The 20,837-nt window shown below is 45.0% G+C and overlaps 1 protein-coding gene across 1 annotated transcript; it reads left to right on the top strand.

Annotated features, from left to right (window-relative positions):
- The first annotated feature begins 2,067 nt into the window (after nt 1-2,067).
- On the top strand, nt 2,068-14,553 carry WNT16 (Wnt family member 16). Its single transcript, XM_052790789.1, has 4 exons — nt 2,068-2,220; nt 2,324-2,595; nt 4,549-4,835; nt 12,662-14,553. Exons 1-4 carry the CDS (start codon nt 2,129-2,131, stop codon nt 13,124-13,126), a joined length of 1,116 nt encoding a protein of 371 aa, XP_052646749.1. The 5' UTR covers nt 2,068-2,128; the 3' UTR covers nt 13,127-14,553.
- The last annotated feature ends 6,284 nt before the right edge of the window (nt 14,554-20,837 follow it).

A 20,837-nucleotide genomic window follows, 5' to 3' on the forward strand; every position in this document is an offset into this window, starting at 1 on the left:
GGGCTGTGGGCGATGGGGGAGTGGTTGTAAGGGAAACAGATGGGAAGAGAGGCAGATGGAGGATTAGGACACAAATACATAGTAATCCAAACTTCTTTAAATCAGATGGTCATGGAAAAAATGTGGTTTCCTTCCAGTCACTGCTAGAGATTGAACTGGATGATCTCAAAAAGTCCCTTACCATTATTTTGGTTTTTTTTTTACCATCAGTCCCCCGAATTGCAACTGTTTTACTTTACACAAGTGTATATGATCAGAGGGGTTTTCTAGCTATGTAATGGTTATTGTAGCAAAAACAACGTAGACAAAATCAGATCCCAGCATATGGGAACCCAACAGAGAGGTAATTTATTATTTATGGTGTCATAATAGGTGTGGCATAATAGGTGGCTACAAATAGGATTGGAATTTTTGAAATCAGTATTTTTCTAATTTAAATCTTACATTGTTATTAGCATATAAGGTTCCGCAGCTTCTAGAAAAAAATTCGCATGTAAGAATTTAGGACCAAAAGCTCCATACCAATTTAAAACAAAACAAAACCCAAACAAACCACAGAGAAGACCCCTGCTAAAAGGACTGGCAGGAAAAAATCATTTCAGAGTGGATGATAAATGCATATGGCAGATCAAGCAGCACATAAGAAATACACGGCTCCTAGACCAGGGCTTTGAATTAACTGTAGTAGGTGGAGCCAGGAAGCAGCAATGAGGATAAAACAAACCATGTGTCCTGGAATAATTAGATAATTCTCTGACACAGCCCACACAGTTTTGGCTGGTTCAGGCCTGTTTCACGGCCGGTTCCCTGTGTTCCGACGTCGTCCTCCATCTATTTCCTTCACTGTGGACTAAGTTCCTCCGCAACCACAAGCGGATGTTCTCCAGACTAAAATTCAGAACAGAGAAAACAGGGTGTATCGGAAGGTTTCAATAGCTCTTGGGGTCATACGGCATCTGCCCAGATCTGGCAACGCTTTGGAGACCCTTTAAGAGCAGGCAAATGAGCACAAAGTAGGAAGGAGACAATTTTATAGACTGAAATGCACCACAGCCTATGCTCTTAAAATATCTCAGCACATGCATGGGGAAAAAGACAGGGGGAACACCACATTTACGTGATTATTTCTCAACATGTTGTACTCTTAAAAATGTACATCTGTCACTCGAGGCGATTTACTGCGCTCTTCACTTGGAGCTGTTGTCAGTCAACAAGAGCTATTTCGCTAATTTACAACTGTGTCAAATCAAAGCCTTCGGAGAGCTGCCATTTTATCCAGATTATTTTTAGTGCAGGTGTTTCACTTACACAGAAGGAAGCAGCAGCATATCGTGATCGAAGAGGACTTGAAAGTCCAGAGTGCCAACACCAGCTCTTCCTCAGGTGCTGGCTGACTCATTGGCTTTTAATGTGTAAAATGAGTAACTAACAATTCGTAAGGTAGTGGCTGATAAGAGCGCCTCGCTGAAGTTAACAGGAGCGGACAAAGGGAGTCCTAAGGCATACTGATGCTGCCTCTGGAGCCAGTGAGTTAACACCGCCGAAGCCTCAGAAAACGTGACCAAAAGGCCTAGGGAACGCCGTGATTTAGGAGCGCCAGCGCTCCGCGCCCCCTCTTCTTGCCGCGGCCGAAATCGCTGCCGACCTGCGGGCTCCCCCGCCTGCAGCCCCGCTCTGCCGCCCCCGGCGCCCCTCGCAGCCCCCCCGGGCGCCGCGCCTCCCGGAGGGAAGGGGCGCAGGGCGGAGGGGCTGCCCAGCGGCTCCACCGCGCCCGCCCGGCCCGCAGACCCCGCGCAGCCCCGGCCCGGCCCGCCCCGGCCCGCCCCGGCCCCCGGGCGGCCAATGCGCGGCCGGGGGGGGCAGAGCCGGGGAAAACCGTCGAGCCCAACTTTCTCACCTCGAAGGGCACCGAGCGCTCCCGATGCTTCCCCTCCCGCCGCCCGCCCCGCCAGCCCGTCCTCCCCGGCAGGGCCCTCCGACGGCCCGGGCTCCCCCCGCCAGCCGCCCGCAGCCCCCCGAGGAGGACAGAGCCGAGTAAGGGGGAGGGGGGGGGGGGAGCCCGGCGGCCGTCCCCCTCCGTCCCTGCCGCCCGGGCAGCGGCGTGGCGGCGGGGCTCGATGCGGCGGCCATGGGGCGCGGGCCCCCCCTCGGACCGCGCCTGCTGCTGCGGGCGGCCTTGCTGCTGGCCCTCTGCTCCCCCGCCGCCGGCGGCACCTGGATGTGAGTACCCGGGAGCGGGAGGGAGGGAGGGCTGCGCGGCGCCCGTCCCCTCGCCGTCCGCCGGGGCCCGGCGCTGACGGGGCGGGGGGGGCTGCTTCTGCAGGTGGCTGGGCATCGCCGCCGCCGGCGGGCCGGAGAAGCCGGGCTGCGCCAGCCCGCCGCTAAGCCGCCGGCAGCAGGACCTGTGCAAGCAGAAGCCGGAGCTGGTGCCCGCCATCCGGGAGGGAGCTCGCCTGGGCCTCCAGGAGTGCCGCAGCCAGTTCCGACACGAGCGCTGGGACTGCCGCCCGCCGCCCGCCGCCCGCCGCGGACCCGCCGCCGCCGCCGCCCCCGCCTCCCCCGCCGCCGCCGCCTTCGGGCACCAGCTCAGCAGCGGTGAGTGTCCGCCCCGACGGGGCCGCCGGCCGGCAGGTGCGCCCGCCGGGGCTGGGGGGCGGGCGGGGGGCTCCCCCGGCTTCCCCCCGGCGGGGCGAGGGCTCTGGCGGCGGAGCCGGGCCGTGGCCGTGGCCGTGGCCGTGGCCGCGGCCGCATCCGCCCGGGGAGGCCAGCGCAGGTACGCGAAACGCCCCGGGCAGACAAAACCTGCCATTGTTTTCCCCAAATTATTCTTGCTCCTTGTCATTTTTTGCTTGACGCGTCCGTGGATGACAGCGCCTTCAACCGGATCCACTTAACTGTGTCGAAATGCTGTTATTCTTAGACCGGTGTCGGGTTTATCCCCTTATGTCATAATTACTAAGTGAGTGGGGTAATGGCACGCGGTATTTCGAAAAGGTCGCTTGACTGCAGGTAAAAATCTGCTCGCAGCACCATACGCAACGCCAATTGCTTTCGAACGTATCCTATACGCTCAGTTAGGTGGTGTTGCTCAGCACAGCAAGACCCAAGCTGCTTTGGTTGCATGAACTAATAATGGATATTGCTGAAGTTTACAATGAAATACGGACATTTTGTTTGCATTGAACGGCGGTGTCAAAGGTTCTTTGGAGCACTCTGCTCAATGATTTCAGCGTAGCTGTTGATGTGAGCTTAAGTATCGTAGTACTTCGTTTTGTATTTCTGCAGTCTTCACTTTATGCTGCAATACAACAGTGAAAAAAAAACCCAACCGTGAAAACACAAGATGAGCAATAAAAAGTGACACGTATTCCAAAAAGGAAAAGGAAAAAATAAAAAACCCAAACCAAAGAGGGAGCAGTTTACCCTACTATATGTAGCCATATGTATTGTATGTTAGTCCTTCTGTCCAATGGGAAGGACTGTTCCTGCAGGCCCATAAATGAGCGGCACTGCTAACCCACAAAGCTTCTCTAGTGTGTCCTGTGGAAGCATTTTACGATGGCACCAGCACCACAGACTAATACAAACAGGAGAAACAAACAGGAACTTTCCTGCCCGTGAGACAGAAACTCGGGAGGCTGGAAATAACAAATTGTTTTTACAACAGTGAAAATGAGTACAGTGAAATTTTAGCTGCAGTTAATGGCCAGTCATTGATTTTCAGTTTGCTTAGAGAGTATACCTTGCTTAACGCGGTTTAAAGATCTGTGCCACATGACGCTAGAAGTCTCAGAGAACGAGACTGGCTTAAGAGGCCCAGGCAGGTCCCGCCATGATTCTTCTGAGATATAGTATAACAGTTAAAGGCTTTTTGTACTGATGTCTTTCCCATGGCCAGCTTGTTCTCGGAAAAGCACATGGCCTAAATATCCTTGTGCTATCCTGATTTCTGCCTGGTTTAAGATTCTTGGGGCTGTTTGCAACCTTTGTGAATTAGAGCAGCCTTTGTGAATTAGAATAACCTCAATGTTTGCTAAATTTAGCATGAGGTAAGTTCTGGCCCCACACCAAAGTAACCCAGGATTGTGACAGCTTCAAGTTCCTCCTCCAAGACCTGAACTAACCTTCTCTTCTTCTTCAAATCAATAGGAATAGTGAAAAGCGGGGTGGAGAGTAAGGGGCCTGGGGTGTGGTTTCTTTTGGGTTTGATTTTTTTTTATTATTAAAACTTAATTGACTTGTAGGTTTCTGTGGCAAATAAAGTTCCCAACCAGATTTAGAAAGGAGTTACCAAAAATCGCATGGTACAAGCAGCCAGAAACAGCGCCATTAATGGCATGGTCATATGAAGAGGCCCCAAAGTCTTTTTTGGATGTGAATATCCACTGCTTTAAACAAGTTAACTCTACAGACCAAGCTGTGATGACTTTAAACTTGTAGCTGTTCCCTTTTAATAATAGTCTGGCTTGTAAAATCGCTTTCTACAGCTCCGCCAGGAAGGTAATCAGAGGGAGTTACGAAGTAACGTATTCGTGCCTTGCTTTGTAGGCACGAAGGAGACCGCGTTCATATACGCAGTGACGTCGGCAGGCCTCGTGCATTCGGTGACGCGATCGTGCAGCGCAGGAAACATGACCGAGTGTTCCTGCGACATGAACCTGCGGCATGGCGGCTCGGCCAGCGAGGGCTGGCACTGGGGCGGCTGCTCTGACGACATCCACTATGGAATGTCGTTCAGCAGAAGGTTCCTGGATGTGCCCGTTAAGAACGTAACGGGCAAGAGCGGGAGCGGACTGGCGGCGATGAACCTGCACAACAACGAGGCTGGGAGGCAGGTATGTGTCACCCTTCTGAAATGGCAGCGACTGCTTGTTCACCTTCATTGACAAAATGGCATCAACCAAACGAGGCCTGTCCTTGACTGCGGGTACAGATGGGGCCAATGGCAAGAACGGCACTAACATCACCAAAACAAACCTGTACAAACTCAGAATCAGAGCTGGTTTTAAACAACTAACTAACTAAACTAACTAAACAGGTTAAAATAAATTCCACAAAATAAGAATTAGATCTGGAGTGCTAATCAGAGTTATCTTAAATAGACATTCGATATTCTGTAGCAAACCCGAAATAGTCTTGTTATCAGCATAATACGTTAGGAGTTTTTTCACTGATTATTCTGTTATTATCATGACCTGCATTTTTAATTCTTTCTAATACTGAATGAGCAGGCAGACTGGACACGAGGCATGGTTACCCATCCACAGTCTGGGGTCCGCGGCTGAGAGCAGAAGTCTAAAATTGCTCAGAGAGGAAATAGAGAGTTAAGCTTTTCTTTTAAAAAATGGGATGGAAACGACACCTCTATTTTAAAGTAGCCTGCTGGTTAGGGCACTCGTCAGAGAAGTGAGAGGAGACTGGCTTCGGACAGCTCTTCTTCAGTGCAGAGGACTTCAAACCCACGGTTGCGGAGGAAATGTGGGTGTGGGTGTGTGACATTGGGTCCTCCTGTCCCGTTCTGCAGAGGATGATAAATGGGGGCAGAAACAGACAGCCAATACAGGGAGATGTGAGTCTGTAATGTAGTGCTTGGGGCTTACATCTGGAATGGCTGAGACCTGGATTCTGGTTCTTGATTTAAAATGACTTTCTCTGCTTTACCTTGGAGTTTTTAACTTTGTAAGTGTTTAATGGCTCTCTCTGGCCCCGTAATGCTTTAAATCTGTTCTGCTCAGTGACAGATCTAAAAGAAACGGAGACCCTCTGGTTTTGACTACACATGTTGATGGACTCCATTGTAACTCAGTAATTTCCTGTAGCCAGAAGCAGCACCAGTGGGTTTTACTGAAAACAACTTTCCTATCCACCGTAGACTGGGAATAGCCATAGTAAGCCATCATAAGAGCCATGGTGGTATCATTGCAAACTATTTTAATTTAAACTAATTTTTACAGTTTACAAGGTAATATATGCTATTTAATTTTATTAAGTTATATAGTTGGAAAACCAGAAAATCTTTCAGGGACATAGGCCCTTTTCAGGACTGAAGTAGAAGCAGCAAACTTTAAACCTAAGTAGATGCTGAGAACAGTTACTGTGAGTTTAATTAGATGCCAAGCAGCTAAATCATCTCCATGGAAAGGTGCTTGGTATTGTGTAGTAGGGGATGTTAATAAGAGGAACAGAAGATTAAGTGATTATTTTCTTAGGGAAAGAGCAAAGGGTCATTTATCACCATTGTAGAGAGAGATAGTTGAGGGAGAAGATAATAATCTCCATAAAATTGTCTCTCCATTTCATGATTTTTCATATACAGTACAGATGGGAAATTTTATTTTAATACTCATGTTTGTCATTAGACAGTGCCATTTTCTCGGATTAGAGTGACAGTGGAAGTGTAGGGAAGAAGACTGCAAGGCTCCAGAGGAACTTCAAAGAGAAAGAGAGATGTGATTTCTGTGTTTAGGCGGCAGCAACACAGGTCTTCTCTTTGGTACCCTGTTCTCTTGTCTGCCTTTAGCTTTATGTTAGCAGCAGCAGTAGTTTGCTGTCCTTTTGTCTTCAGTGACAGTGTTCGCTTATGATCTTCCCATACCATCCTTGTGCTCATCACTCATTCCTGCAGGTGTGCCAGCAGAACTGCCTGGGGTCCTGTGCTGTGAACTGTACCAAGGAACCATTTAGCTTCAAACCCCACCCCCCCCAAACATAGACACACACACACACACGTACACACACAGCGTAGAACAGCATCTTTTCTTTTGGTGTTTCTTTAAAGTTGGATCAGATCCCTGATCTCATCTATAGCGGTCACACAGACAGTTGGGCCACCTATGTCATGGGGACAGGACTGACTGGCAACGGGGAAGAGAACGTTCAGCTGAAGATAACATATTTTCAAACAGTGAGCTAAAGCTACAAGGGGCTGGAGGATGTGGTTAAGCGAGCCTTCATTTTCCATGAATAGTATTTTTGCCAGGATCCAAGTTATCTTAGATGTGGGTTATACACGTGAAAATATAATTGATTCTGAGTCCACATCTTTAATGTAATGCAACTGCAGTATCTTCTATTACTATTTACGTTGAGTGGTACCTCTTACTATACATAATTTCATGAAACCAGAGTTTTAGACTAGGCTGTCAGTCTCCAGGAATGTGGTAGAATCTGGCCCAATAGGATCCATTAGGTCCTGAGGACCTTTCGGGGTTTCAGGCTTTTCACAATACTGAGCTCTCCAACAAGGCTCTCAAAGTACGCTGTCACAGGCTTATTTGGTGCACACGATACGTACGCTCATTCCTTTTTCAAACGATGTTTTTAAAAAAACCCCATCTGCTGCAAGCCTGAAAGGCCAGAAGATCCTTATTTCACTGATTTTGTATCAATGGCGTATTTGTTGTTCGTTATCTTGGAAGAAAATATGCAGAGTATTTAGTCAGTCTCTGTGCCTAAATATTTTGTAACTTAATGGCAAACTGTAGGATAAAGCAAATATTTTGACCACTGTCCAGAGCAAAAGAGAATGTTTACTGTTGGTACTTGGGACTTCTAGCAGCAATATTAGCGGATGTAAAGTTTAGCCAAACTCTTCATTTCTGTAGTTTCAAAATTCTTAACTGGGAGATGTTGGAAAATGTTGACCTTCATGTTTTGGGGCTTACAAGAAGGATGTTTTGCAATATATTTCGGTACCTTATGACCTTTTGTAATAAATACTGTCATGTTCCTGGTTCTGTGTCTTGCAAGAGCAGTCTTCCAGGGACAATACTTCTGTGTTTGTTTGGAGTTGCTAATGGAACTGGTATGTGCAGAATTCTCTTGTTCTTTTCCCATTTCCGTACAAAATGCTATTTTACATTTCTACATCTCATAGTTAAATCCAAGATATATCAGTTTTAAAATAGTAAGGATCCTTTGATTGAGTTGTCCACTGTTCAGGATACTAACCTGAACCCCAGAAGATCCAGATTTCATTCCTTTTTCTGCCACAAGATAAATGTCCATCATCTTTTAGCGTTGTAATGTTCAGCGTACTTAGATGTGCATATACAAGTTGGGCACCTCTGCTCCTTATATAAAAGGGTGTTGGGCACCTCTGCTCATTATAGAAAAGGGTGAGGGCAGTCAGGCACTATGGGTTGACTTTTATTGTATTAGTATTTTTTTTACTGATAGAAGAATTCTGCTCAGTTTTCCACTTGTGGAAGTTTATTTGACTTGCGTTCTCACATTGAGATAGCTTGGCTCATCAGAGAGTTTATTTTTACTGATACTTGTGGGTTGGTAACAGACCCACCAACAGTCTGCAACTGTTCTTAAGAAGTGCTGTACCTCCAGTAGGACATGTGCTTGTCTTCATGAATAGTCCTATTAGTTCTACCAGTGGCTTAAATTAGGCCGTTTGATTACTGGCATTGGTTCCCATTGCAAAACAAGTACTGGCAGCCCCTGTCTCACAGCTGAGAACAGTGCCTGCAGAGAGCTTCGCTTGGAGATATTAAGCATTAATTAGCATTAAAGGGTATACAAACTGTGATTCCACTGAAACTCTCCTTTGCTGCAGACCACTCTCTGCTTTCTGCCCATCCACCTCTTCTAGCCACACATTCCCACCCCACACCGCTCCCTCTGTTAATTGCATTGGATCGGTGGAAGGAAGTCAGTTTAAAAATGATCTTTTTTTCAGGTTAATTTTTAACATAGGCCAGTGTTCAGCACTGTATCCAGTTCATCACTTAACCCTGCACTTTTGTTGCGCTAGTACCACCGGGGCAATAGGGGCAAGAGGAACTGCTCGGGTGGGCTTGTGGCCGAACACAACACTCGTGGATCCAGCTCAGTTCCACACTGATCGTTTCTCAGAAGCAGTCAGTCGGTTTCATGACCAGCCTAAGAAAACTGAAAACCTGTCCCAGCTTGCACAGAAGGACATGTCTACCCACCGCGTTTCTGTGAGTAACAGTGCTCCTCTGAAGTTCTCTATGAAATTTTGTTCCTTAGGGAGAATCCTCTCACAATTTCAGGAATAACTGGAAAGATTCACCATGTGAATTGAAAGGTGTGAAACCGAGCACTGGTTGTGGAGTCAGTCTGGAAGTCACGCTCCCAGTAACTCTGTGCATCCCGGTAGCTCTGCTGAGATGCAGGCGTGCGCTGCAGCCACGTCCCACCAGAAGGCTGCATTGGCTTTGTAGGCGCCGTCTTAGGTTTGCTTGCAAGAAAACAGCACGAGAAGATGCCTAGTCCCTAAATTTTGCCAGATGTTCAACTATGGGAGTTTGTTCATTGAAGTTCACGTGGCAGCCTGAGATCCAGCGGCACGTTTTGTGATCAGGCAAAGCAAGATGTCAGCTCCCTGTGCTGGCAGTAGAGGCAACCCAGAAAACTTGCCCATCCTAGCAGCTGGGAAGCAATAGCCTGGGGTCATGCACAATTGTGATGACACCATAAGTCATTCTAAAACAGAGTGCATCAAAGCTTCATGTGAGAATCCTGAGCAACACAGAATAAAACCACAAATGTTTGTAACTGCTGCAGATGTTCTCAGTGTTTCCACACTCAAACACATTTGTAGTTCATGCATTCACCTGATCGTACGTACACTGCTAATATATGCTGGATTTTTATATTTTGATATCAGCCTGAGACTCCAACACCAGTTTCTGCTCCTGTTTAGAAACTCTGTTTCCTTTCAGTTTTCATTAATGCATCCTCAGATGAAAACTCCGAGTGTCATCTGCTGGGCTACTGGCCTACATGGAAGTAACTCACCCCTAGCACCTAGCAGACATGTCCAGTGCTTCCTCTGACGGTTTCTGGATCCTTCTGCCTCATCCAGATTTTACTATGCCTGATTCTAGCAGACTGGGAAGTACATTTCTTTCCCCAAGCCAAGTTTTTTATTTTCCCTCTATTGTTTCTTCCCTAGTTAGTACCCTGTCATACTGCAGTGAAAGTGAGAATTGCATCTATAACCTTACAAATCTTATAGCACAATGTGATTTCATACTACTTTGCGATTCTAGTTACTTGCCTTGATGCAAATAACTAATAATTAGAAATTGGAAAATACTATTAAATCCCTTCTGTTTGTAAATTGTGTGTAAAATTTATGTTTTGATATCGTGTTTCTCTTTTCCTTGACATTTTATTAGGTGATCTGTATTCTAACAAAGACTTTCTGTCTTTGGATCTCAAATTCTCATCTGCCTCAGTCACTGTTCCGTCTTAATGATGCATATTCTGACTACTCAGTGATTTCCTTATTGATAGATTCTTGAGATACAAGGTCAAGTCTGTCTATTAAACAGAAGCTAGCCTGTGAAGGAGAGAAGTTAAGTATCTACAAGAATTACTGCCGGTTGATTTGCCACTGAAAGAGTCTATGTGTGCTCTGGGGTGAGGGTCTGCTTCTTGCAATGTTCTTATTTCTTCCAGGATAGGGAAAAATCTCCAATCCCAAAAGCAATCCACAGCATCTGGAAATATCTCCTGTACTGGTTTGTAGAGTTACACGCAAATACCAACTCAGGCTTGTGTCAATATCTTTGGGGCAGAACGTGCCAGGAGGACTCAACTCCCACTGAAATCAATGGATTTACCCACATTGGACTCGTCCCAAACTTCAGTGACCATATTCACCACAATGAAAAGTCCTAGTTTAATGCACAGGGTAGAAATAGCTCACTTTTTATCTGCTCCGTGCCTTGACTAGCTCTGAAACTTTGAGGATGGCATTTGTGCTGCCTGAGCTACAAATAAGCAGTCTGGGACTTGAGTTTGTTTCTGGTCCTGCATAGGGTCAGTAGGGCCCGGTAGGATTTCAGGGCTCTGATCTCACTGCAAAATCAAGGCTTAGGAACAGGCACAAATGAAACTACTTTCTCAGGGGAAACCAGAGGAGGGTGTTAGCTAGATTTGTCTTCTGTTTTTTTCTTCGCTAAGATAGTTTGAGAAAGATACAGATTGACAGCAGTTAATATTTGTGGGAGCTGTGGGGTAAGTGAAGGTTTAGGGTGAAATTTAATAAACATCATGAGGCTGGGAGGAGGGTTTGTCTTCCCCATTGTGTGGGAACTAGTGGTTCCTCCACAGAGGAATAATTTGAATGTGTATTTGCCTTGCTGCATGAGAAGTTTCAAGAGAAACTTACTATGAGTTAATTTAAAATTTACACTTTCTGTTACATTTCCCAATTGCCTTGATTGTGGAAATTAAATATGGGGGGAAAGGTTAGTAAAATGCAAGATGGTAACATGGGCTTTCCATGCCATTAACCGATGACCCGTATGAGTCTACAGGATGGCTCCAGAAAGTACATTAATGGAAGGGTAAAACAAAACAAAACAAAAAGTATGATACCTTGTCCTTTTGCTGTATCTGTGCGTGCGATGATTTTTCTGTACACTTTTCCAAACTCTAATGTGAGATGTGTCACAAGTCTAATTGTATAATTTTATACTATGACTATTAGATATTCCAGCAGGAAGTATTATATTGATTGTCTGCTGACTATTTGAGTTGTAGTCCCAGATAAAGAAAGTTACTGCTTGTTTACACATTCCAGTTCTTTGAGGCTTAGTCTCCTGTAAACGGAGCCAAAATTCATGTGTGTTGCAAAAGCTTAACGCAGGCTGCAGATTCTCATTGTTGCTCAGACAGTTATTGTTCAGCCCAGTGCTCGCTTCTGCATGGGCGTGGAAAAGTAGCCCATCTAAGGGTGTTTTAATGTTCGTAATAACTGTGGAAATTTTGCTAAAACTTCAAAAGTTATAGAAGTAATATGAATGCAACTATCAAATTGTGTTAGATATAGAGCCATTATGCAACTGGAAACGCTAGAAACCCATGATAGTACAAGTATGCCTAAATTAGAAGAACAGGGCTTGATCCTGTAAGTGAGAAGCACCTGAGATTTACTCCAGAATACCTGAGTTGACGATACCTCTGCTGAGCTGAGTGGCTCCTTTTATAGACTGTCCGTGGAGCTCAGAGACATGGGCATCCTTCTGCTCTTCCAGCACAGATCTGCCCCGAGCTGCCTCTGGGCTGCAGGCTGCGCTGCTTCCGGTGCTGAGCCACGCTGGTCACACAGACACTGCTGTGTGGCCTCAAGCCATTCCTGTGGCCTTAGTTACAGACCGTGCTGTGAATGTCTAGTGATCTTGATGGTAGCCACAAGGCACCCTTAAAAGGTGGCATAGACCTGCCCAGTAAATGTATTCCAATGTAGGAACGGTGCCTTTACCTACCCTATCCCTGCTTCCCCTCCTGCTATTCCCCGCAAGGGCTGTTTGCATTCCAGTGGTGGAAGGAGAGACACAAGATGTGTCGTTTCAGGTACTTAGGATCCTCCAGAATGAAAAGCCAGTCAGAAATACAAGCTTTTGTTACTGTGATTCGATATTGCTATGTTATTGCCATTGCAAAGTGCAAACGCAGAGCCATTCTGAAGATCAGGCTTCTCATAGTGGGGGTCTGGAGTTGGAAACCTGATTCCTAACATGTATCCTCCTGCACGCTGGCTTCCCCATCACTGAAATGGCACCAATGGCAGCTGTAATATTAAATACTTTGAGACCTCTGTGTTACTGATGTCAGGCAGTATTCCTAATGAATGAAAGACCACGTCCAAATGTCATTCTCTCTTTGCTTTCAGGCTGTAGCAAAGCTGATGTCAGTGGATTGCCGTTGTCACGGTGTTTCTGGGTCCTGTGCTGTGAAAACTTGCTGGAAAACAATGTCCTCCTTTGAAAAGATTGGCCGGTTTCTAAAAGATAAGTATGAAAACAGCATACAAATATCAGACAGACTGAAAAAAAAGCTACGCAGGAAAGAAAAAAGCCAGCGAAAAATACCAATCAGGAAAGAAGACCTGCTGTATGTGAACAAATCGCCCAATTACTGTGTCGAAGACCAAAAATTGGGGATCCCTGGGACTCAGGGAAGGGAATGTAACCGCACCTCGGACGGACCCGACGGCTGCAACCTCCTCTGCTGTGGGCGCGGGTACAACACCCATGTTGTCAGGCACGTGGAAAGGTGTGAATGCAAGTTTGTCTGGTGCTGCTACGTGCGCTGCCGGAGGTGCGAGACCATGACCGACGTACACACCTGCAAATAAGATGAAGTACAGAAAACGACGGCCAAACCATCCTGCACTGTTTGGTACACACAACTGCCGCGCAGGCAGCAATTACTCTTGTCATGTGGGATTTGCAGGGGGATCAGCCTCGGGAAGGGGTATTGCCAGACACCGGGTAGTCCAAGCATTTGGCGAATGAAAGAGCAACCGAATGAATAGCAGCCTGCACACAGGGACAGCTAAAACAGCAAAAAAGGACTCCTAAGGACACATTTGAACATGTAACTCTATGAGCAGGGACAGACACTAAACTTTCCCAGTCTTTAATAGCCACAACGTCCTGACGATCCACGTGGTCGGTAGGTACAGTGGAGAAAACTCAAGATCTCGTTAGCCAGAGACTGAATGGACTAGATGGATCCACTAGGTGGTTCATTTCTGCAGGCTTTAGGGAAAAAAACCCAAAGATAAGGGAAATGTCGTGCTGTTGACCATGAAGCATTTGCTTTGCAACCGTTCAGAAAGCTGTCTTCTGCATAATATGCAGAAAAGCATCTGGTACTGAGAAACAGGCGTGACTGCAGAGAGCTGGGCACTGCCTGGGTGGAAGGGGAAGGTCCATTGGCGTGGAGCAAGCTGTGTCCAGAGTAGAGGGGCTGGAGGACAGCTTGATGGACATGAACGGTCTACCAAATAGCAACCTTGGGACTTTTATAGGTTGTCTTTCAAATGCAGAAAGGACAGGTCTGAGGTGGGACAGAAATATAGTTTGGTATTTGAAGGAAATAAAATCCTTCACAGACATTTCCTCAGTATCTGAACACACAATTTGCGAGTCAGCCGGTCATCACCCCACTGTTGGACTGTATGCAATAACCTGCCATGTTCAACCATCTCGCTGGTGGTTCACCATCATTTTCACAATTAACCATACGAGATACAGCCCGAAGAAATGTGTCATAAAGTGAAAGATTTTTTTAAAACATTGTTTTCTCTTACAGAAGCAGCACCTAGAACTTTTCATTAGGTTGCATCCTAAGTAAGTTCAATGCACAATGTAATTTATGGATTGGCTTACACCACTAAAATATTTAATATTTTGTTATTGATAACATTTTCTCCCCCTCCATATGTTGGCTTAATTTTATTTTACATCTGTGAAAGTTTGTTTATTTTTATGCAATGATTTAATGCCTGGCTTAAAAAGCATCATGTGAAAGGATTTCTGTTGTTTAAATGTGCAAAGACCTATTTTTGATAAGACAAGAAAGTTTATATTTTGTAAATATTTAAATTATGCAAGTTATGTAAAAGGTTTCCGAAACTAATGTGATAAGATTACATACAGCCTTTGACATCTGTTGGTTAGATATTTGTTACTATTGTAGTAGCCTTTAATAGATTATTTGCATGTGCAGGGGGAAATTAGTCAGAGAATTACATAAATGTTCTTTTTTTTACCATCAGGGTGGTTATAATTATTGCAGTTAATACACACTGATGAGAAACACTTACTATGATTTTCTAAATGATCAATTAATTAATATTCTGTATACTTTTAAAATTCTTTTAAATCCTTTTTACAAACAGTGAAATCCCAGCGGTAAGTGCAGAACTCCCACTGACATCAAGGGCACTTGCAAAGGTTCACAATCCCTTAAATTGTTCCACACCAACAGTCAGTTTTTAGAAAGAAATCATCTTAGACGGTTTGGTTGACGGTTTCAAAGTTACTTTGAGGAATTCATTTCCTAGTTGTCAATTATTTTCCCATGAAAGATGGTGACCAGATTCCCTGTCACTCTTTGTAGGATGTGTAGGTCAGGAAGAAGCAAATGCAGTCTTCTGTGTTGTGGTACTTCACTGCCTTATGTGGAGTATCTTAGGAACATCAGTTCAGCAACTAAAAGTCAGTCCTTTATCTGCTGGTTCTTTTTGGACCTTCCCTCCACATTTGGCCAGTCTGTCTCCATTGACCTAGCCAGATAATTACCCTGAGGCCACAAAATCTGCTCTCTATGGAAAGGCTGCTCAGCATGCCAGTCGCTGTCACAGGAGGATTCAACACCCTCCCTGAGAAAACTTGGGTGGGGAGGATATATCCTGATGGAAGACCCTGAAGAGAGAGTTGTGAGCCCCGGGTTGTTCCCATCTTCCAGCAATGAAAGTAAACCCATGGGCTCCATAAGCTGTGCCGCAGCACGGATGGGACGTGCTACTGGTCACTGTTGATACGACGGTGTTGGAGAGACCACCTCTCTCTCTTTCTGAATCTGCTCTCTGTCAAGCTGCTGGCAGAGGTAAAAGTGCCTCGGTGCCCTCCGTGAGACTGCTCTTAGCAGTACCTCTACTGAGGTCAGTGTTGAGGTCACCACCATTTTGTTGTGTGGGGCTCCAGCAGGAACCAGCCTCTGGGAGGTCAGTGTGGAGACCAAGATCTTCTCTTGAAGCAGCCCCGATCTGTGTCTCAAAACTACCTTAGCTTTTACTGGACCTAAAGGTTCTTCCATACTTGATCTGTAAAGTATGGAAAATTGCCAATGTACTTCTTGGTACGCCTTAACTTCTGGCAGGGGAGAAAATGGTCCTGGACTCCTGGGCCTAAGGTCAGGGTCAAGGATTTGCCCAGGAGAAAAATCTCAGTAGGCTGCTTCTGTGGGTTTGAAGGGGGAAGAGCACTCACCTCAGCATTGCATGGAGACGTGGGGCAGTCATGATGCAGTCAGGGTGTCTCTTGCCTGCTTGGCTAGCCAGTATTTGACACTGTGTTATTTTTGAGAAGACATCTAGTTCCAAAAAAATATCTTTTGTTCTTAAATGTTGTTAATAAAAGATTTTTTTCCCAGTCTTGTGGGGGGGAGAGTTTATTTTTTCAAAGAATGACAAAAGACAATGAAGAGAAGTGGCAACACACACGGTTTATGAAAGCTGCAATGACTGAGCTAACAAGGTAACGGGTTTGAAGCTTCACTGGCAGCAGAAGGACTCATCTGGCCTCTGAGAAGCTGAAGAGAGCTATTCGTGGGAGGTGGCATTACCCTTTCTGCACCGGGGGCAGAGCGCTGGTGAGAGCAAGTGCATGCGGGCTGAGGGGCTGCTGCTCGCTCTCCTGCTGCACTAACGTCGGGGGCTTGGAGGGGGAAGCAGAAGCAAAGCTGAGTGCCTTGGGGAGACTGGAGCACGAGCCCCTCTCTTTGCCTACCACAGCTGAAACTGCTGTTTAAGCTCCATCGTAACTTACCTAAGTTACATCCGTAAAACTAGTTCTGGATGGGCAGCATCTGTAAAAGCAATTCTGGATGGGATCAGGATATGAACATTGTTTTGTAGTAGCATCAGGGCTAAAGAAATTAGCTGACATCTATTGCAGTATTTATTCCACAAAACTGCCTTTACTCCTTCCACAGTCCGGAAAAGCTCTCCTCGGGTGAGAGCGAGAGGGAGAACCATCTGTAGGACAGCATGCCTCCGCTTTCAAAGAGGAGCCTACATACGACATATGTGGTTCAGCTACTTTTGTGGGCATATGGCACCAGGATGAATTTCATTCACTCGGTTTCATAGGATGGGGGTTTTTCTCCCAGTGCTGGAACTGGAGGATCAAGGTTGTTGACTTTGAAAACAGCCTTATAATACTCTTGTATAGCTTTGCAATAATACATCCTTTCTGTTTGAAAGTAGCTATGTGTGTGCTTATCGGAGCAAGCAAGATTAGAAAAAAAATTGGAAAGAAATTCATAGTCTTGAGTGGGGGAAAGGTCTTATCTCAGTCCTGTTCCCTCACACTGCCCTTTTATGCATGGAGCAGCAGTTTGTGAAAAGTAGCAAAGCTATGAAAAATGCCACAAGTTTACTTTTTGAAGAAAGGATAATTGTAACCTCTTCTGAAAGTGAAAATGATATATACTGTTTTGAAAACAGAAATGCATGTGCACTGGCTGCATATTTTAAGAGCAAAGTTGTGTTGTTGACTGAAGTGCGGACATACTCAGAGGAGTTACTGCAGGAATACTGCTGGTCAGTCTGTCGACATGCCAGCCTGTGCATGCATTGGCAACTGAAGAACTCCATCTTGTCCTTGCCTGTTGGAGATCCCTTGTCAAGGGATGTGTAGTAAATGGAGATCATCTCCATTGCTATCAAAATGTCTCTGTGCTGGGCAGCAGTTTTCAGTGAATGACAAGATGTGAAATGCATGTGTAACATAAACAGCAACAATTAGCATTGGTCATTCAGAGGAAATGATGTTAAAAGGATGTCCACTTTGTCTGAGGTTTCTGACGGAGCTGAGATGCTTGATTTCATCAAAGGATGAGGTTTCACAAGAGGGCAAACTTGACTTTAGGGCGGTTCATCATAGATCCAAACTGTCATGGCTAGGTCATGAAAGTGCTGAATCCATACCAACTGACTCTGCTGGCTAAAATTTATTAAAAACATGTAAAAGGATCATCCCACTGTGGCAGACTTCATGCCAGATGAGGCACTGTTTGTCTGAGCCCTGTAACTTATGGTAACTATCACACAGAGTAGAATATCAGGAAGTATGAGAGTGGAATAAATGTTATTATCTGTTCTAGATAACCTGCCAAAAATGCTAATTGTGAATCCTCTCCTGACTGTATCCCGTCTGTCCTGCCAGGTGATCTGGAGTCCCCAGATCTAGTAGTAGTAGTAATGGTGAATGTGGTATCATGACTTTATTTTTCATTTCACATAAGGATTTGCAATAACAATTTTTAGGATTTTTTTTAAACACTTTCACAATTTTTACTGTTAGTCAGTCAGCATGGGCAGACAATAGCTAACAATAACTAACTGAGAAACAGGCCTTCACACCCATACGTCTAATGAGCATCACTAAGGAGGGTAGTAGTAGTATTCTGACTATAAATGGGAAACTGGGGGGAAATGACTTGCTTAACATCACTTACAAAAGCAGTGGGAGATCTAAGTTTAAAGAAAAAAAAAAAAAGAATAGGCAGGTCTGATCATCAACCTAATGCTTTGGCTACCTGGTCACTGCATTTGTTTCTCAGCCTGCGTAGCCTGAAAACTGTGGTTTGCCAGTTAGGGCTGTACTGTAACCATCCAAGTTGTGACTACTGGGCAAGTCCTGCTGCAGAGCCCAGTACAGTTTCTCAGGGACAGGCAAAGACTAAAATTGCATTTCCTAAACATGGCCTCCTGTGGTTTGTATTTCTGGAAGTCAAACATGCTTTTTCCCCCACACAAATGACAAATTCATCCTGAAGGAAATGGTGCCTGTGAACCCCACGTTAATGCTGCAGATAATTGGTGCTAAAATACCCGTGCCTGTCCCAGAGTCTGCTGTTAGACTGACTCGACATCTGTGTGTTCCACAGGTAGGTCTGTTAAATAACTAATGGTTTACTCAGCAGAGAATGAAATGGGAGTTAATCCTCTCTGGCCACTGTGATCGCTCTGCAGGGCTGGAAGTGTGGTGGCAGATAGGAACATGAGACTGCAATCCATTCCACAGCTAGCAGATAACGCTGACTGGTGATCCCTCTGGCTGAGGCTGGAATTTGGATGCCAGGGCTGACTGCAAATGGATGGCCTTCGGTGGAGGGGAGCTATCACTTCGTTTGCACAGCAAAGAGGTGTAACAAGCATCTAGGAGAGTGAAGGCAGACACACGTGGAGTTTAGATGCACTAATTGAACTGGAGAAAAATAGAGAGATACATTACAGGGTAGTGCCACATACCTTGTGAAACCTTCTGCTGAACCTCAGCCTGCAAGCGCGAGTACAGCTTGTCACAGGCTAAAAGACCAGAGCCTATCTCAGGGTTTGGCCATTTGATTTTCCTCTCAGCCTTGCTATGTTTATGACTATACAGTGTCATTTTAAATGAGCTGCACATTTTCCTTGGGGTTTGGGGGGTTTTTGTTTGTTGGTTTTTTGGTTTTTTAATATCAAGTTATGTGTGTATCAGGATGCCTTAATTAAAATGTTGAAATTTCTGATTGTGTAAGACTTCTATAATCATTTTCCCAAAAGCCCTGAAAATGTGTATTTATTTGATTGTGAAGCAGAGTGAAACACATTTCATGAGCATTTCTGTTTTCTAGAGAAAAAGCCTGACACTATACTAGGGGTTAAAAACAGACTGCAGTATTATTTATGTGGATGATGATTGATCTTCTGTGCTGTAAAGTACATTGTACCTCCTGTCAGTAGCACAAAACCAGCTGACGACTGAAACAATGTCCCATTCTTTTGCATGGACCAATCTGCCCCATAATCTAAAAAATTAATTTGACACTCTATTGTGTCTCAGTATGTGCTAAATAATATTTTGACATTAAACATACTTAGTTTTTAGAGGATCTATATATCATTAAGCAGAAGAACACAACAGCAAGACACTATTCAATTCCAGTTTAAGATGTGCTGTTTGGGTTTTTAAAAAACAATTCCAGCTAGACATTGCTGATTATGCCAATGGGAGCAAAACCAGAAGCTACCTGAAACTTAGAGAGCTAAGTTGTTAAGTTTTATACTTGCTGATTTTGGAGCTTTAGGCTGTAGTTTCATGGCAGGCTGGGTTTGCTCACCAGGTTGGCTGAGCGTGTGCTGAGACTCCCTACCCCCTGCCCTGACCCCAGCCCATCGGTCGGTTTAACGATCCGGTTCACAGAAACACTCCACAAACAATAGATTTGGCTCTGTTTCGAGCAGCAAACTGCAGCAAGGACATGGCAGTGAGAACTCAGGGAGGTGACCAGCAGTAGTAACTCCTTGAGCTGACTGTGCTGCCAACATCAGACTATTATCCAACTATGGTTTCACACTTCATGTGCATTGAAAACTCCAGGTTTTTAACGTAAAACAAACCAATGAAACCAAAACCCCCACAGCACGAATGGAGATTATCTGACAGAAGTTCTGCAAACAAAGCAGCTAGTGAAATAAACCCATTTTAGTGATTTCCGTGCAAGAGATTTAGGTAGAACCAAACTTTGGGGATTATCCAATGCTACAACTACCTCCTGTAGAAGTTTTATGATCCCTCACAATGTGCTAACATAGGAGCCCTCTCAGGAAAACAAGCAAGCCATGCACAGTAAGAAGGGTTGATGCTTCAGGGCAGGCACATTTTTCATTGATCAATGGTTTTATGGCAGTACAACTGCAAGTAACCTCTTTAAAAAGCCTTCCTTGCTTTCAGTCACTCAGGACTAAACAGCACTAAGGCAAGACAGAACAGTACTGTACTCTGCTGAGACCACATTTGGGATAATACAATTTTGACCAATTAAATAACCTTGAAAAATTAGTTGGGCTCAGTGGTTTTTTTTTTTTCCATCTGCTGATTGTCCCATAATTGCAATGCTAAGAAACCACTCTAAACCTCTTGCATTGTAGTGCAAGATCAGCAAGAGGAACAGAATTAACCAGCTGCTTTGGGCTGCCTCCAGGGATCAGAAATTTCCCATAGAGGATGGAGTCATTTCAGTGCATTTTACACAGTAGACAACGTAGTTGGACTATTACAATGCTCTGTACTGATCCCTACCTCTCTCCATATATATTCTAAAGCCCTGAAAGTTTTCGTTTCTACATACTTCAAAGGATAATAAACAGATGATGTTCATTTTATTTACTAATACACTACAAAACACAAGGTGGAGTTATCTACATTGTGAGTTAGGTGTTTTCGAGGCACCTATGAGGACTAAGATATAAAAGCCATAAATCAAGACATTATCCATCAAGTTTTCCA

The sequence above is a fragment of the Harpia harpyja genome, chromosome 6 (assembly GCF_026419915.1).
Source record: "Harpia harpyja isolate bHarHar1 chromosome 6, bHarHar1 primary haplotype, whole genome shotgun sequence".
NCBI classification, from domain to species: Eukaryota; Metazoa; Chordata; class Aves; order Accipitriformes; family Accipitridae; genus Harpia; species Harpia harpyja.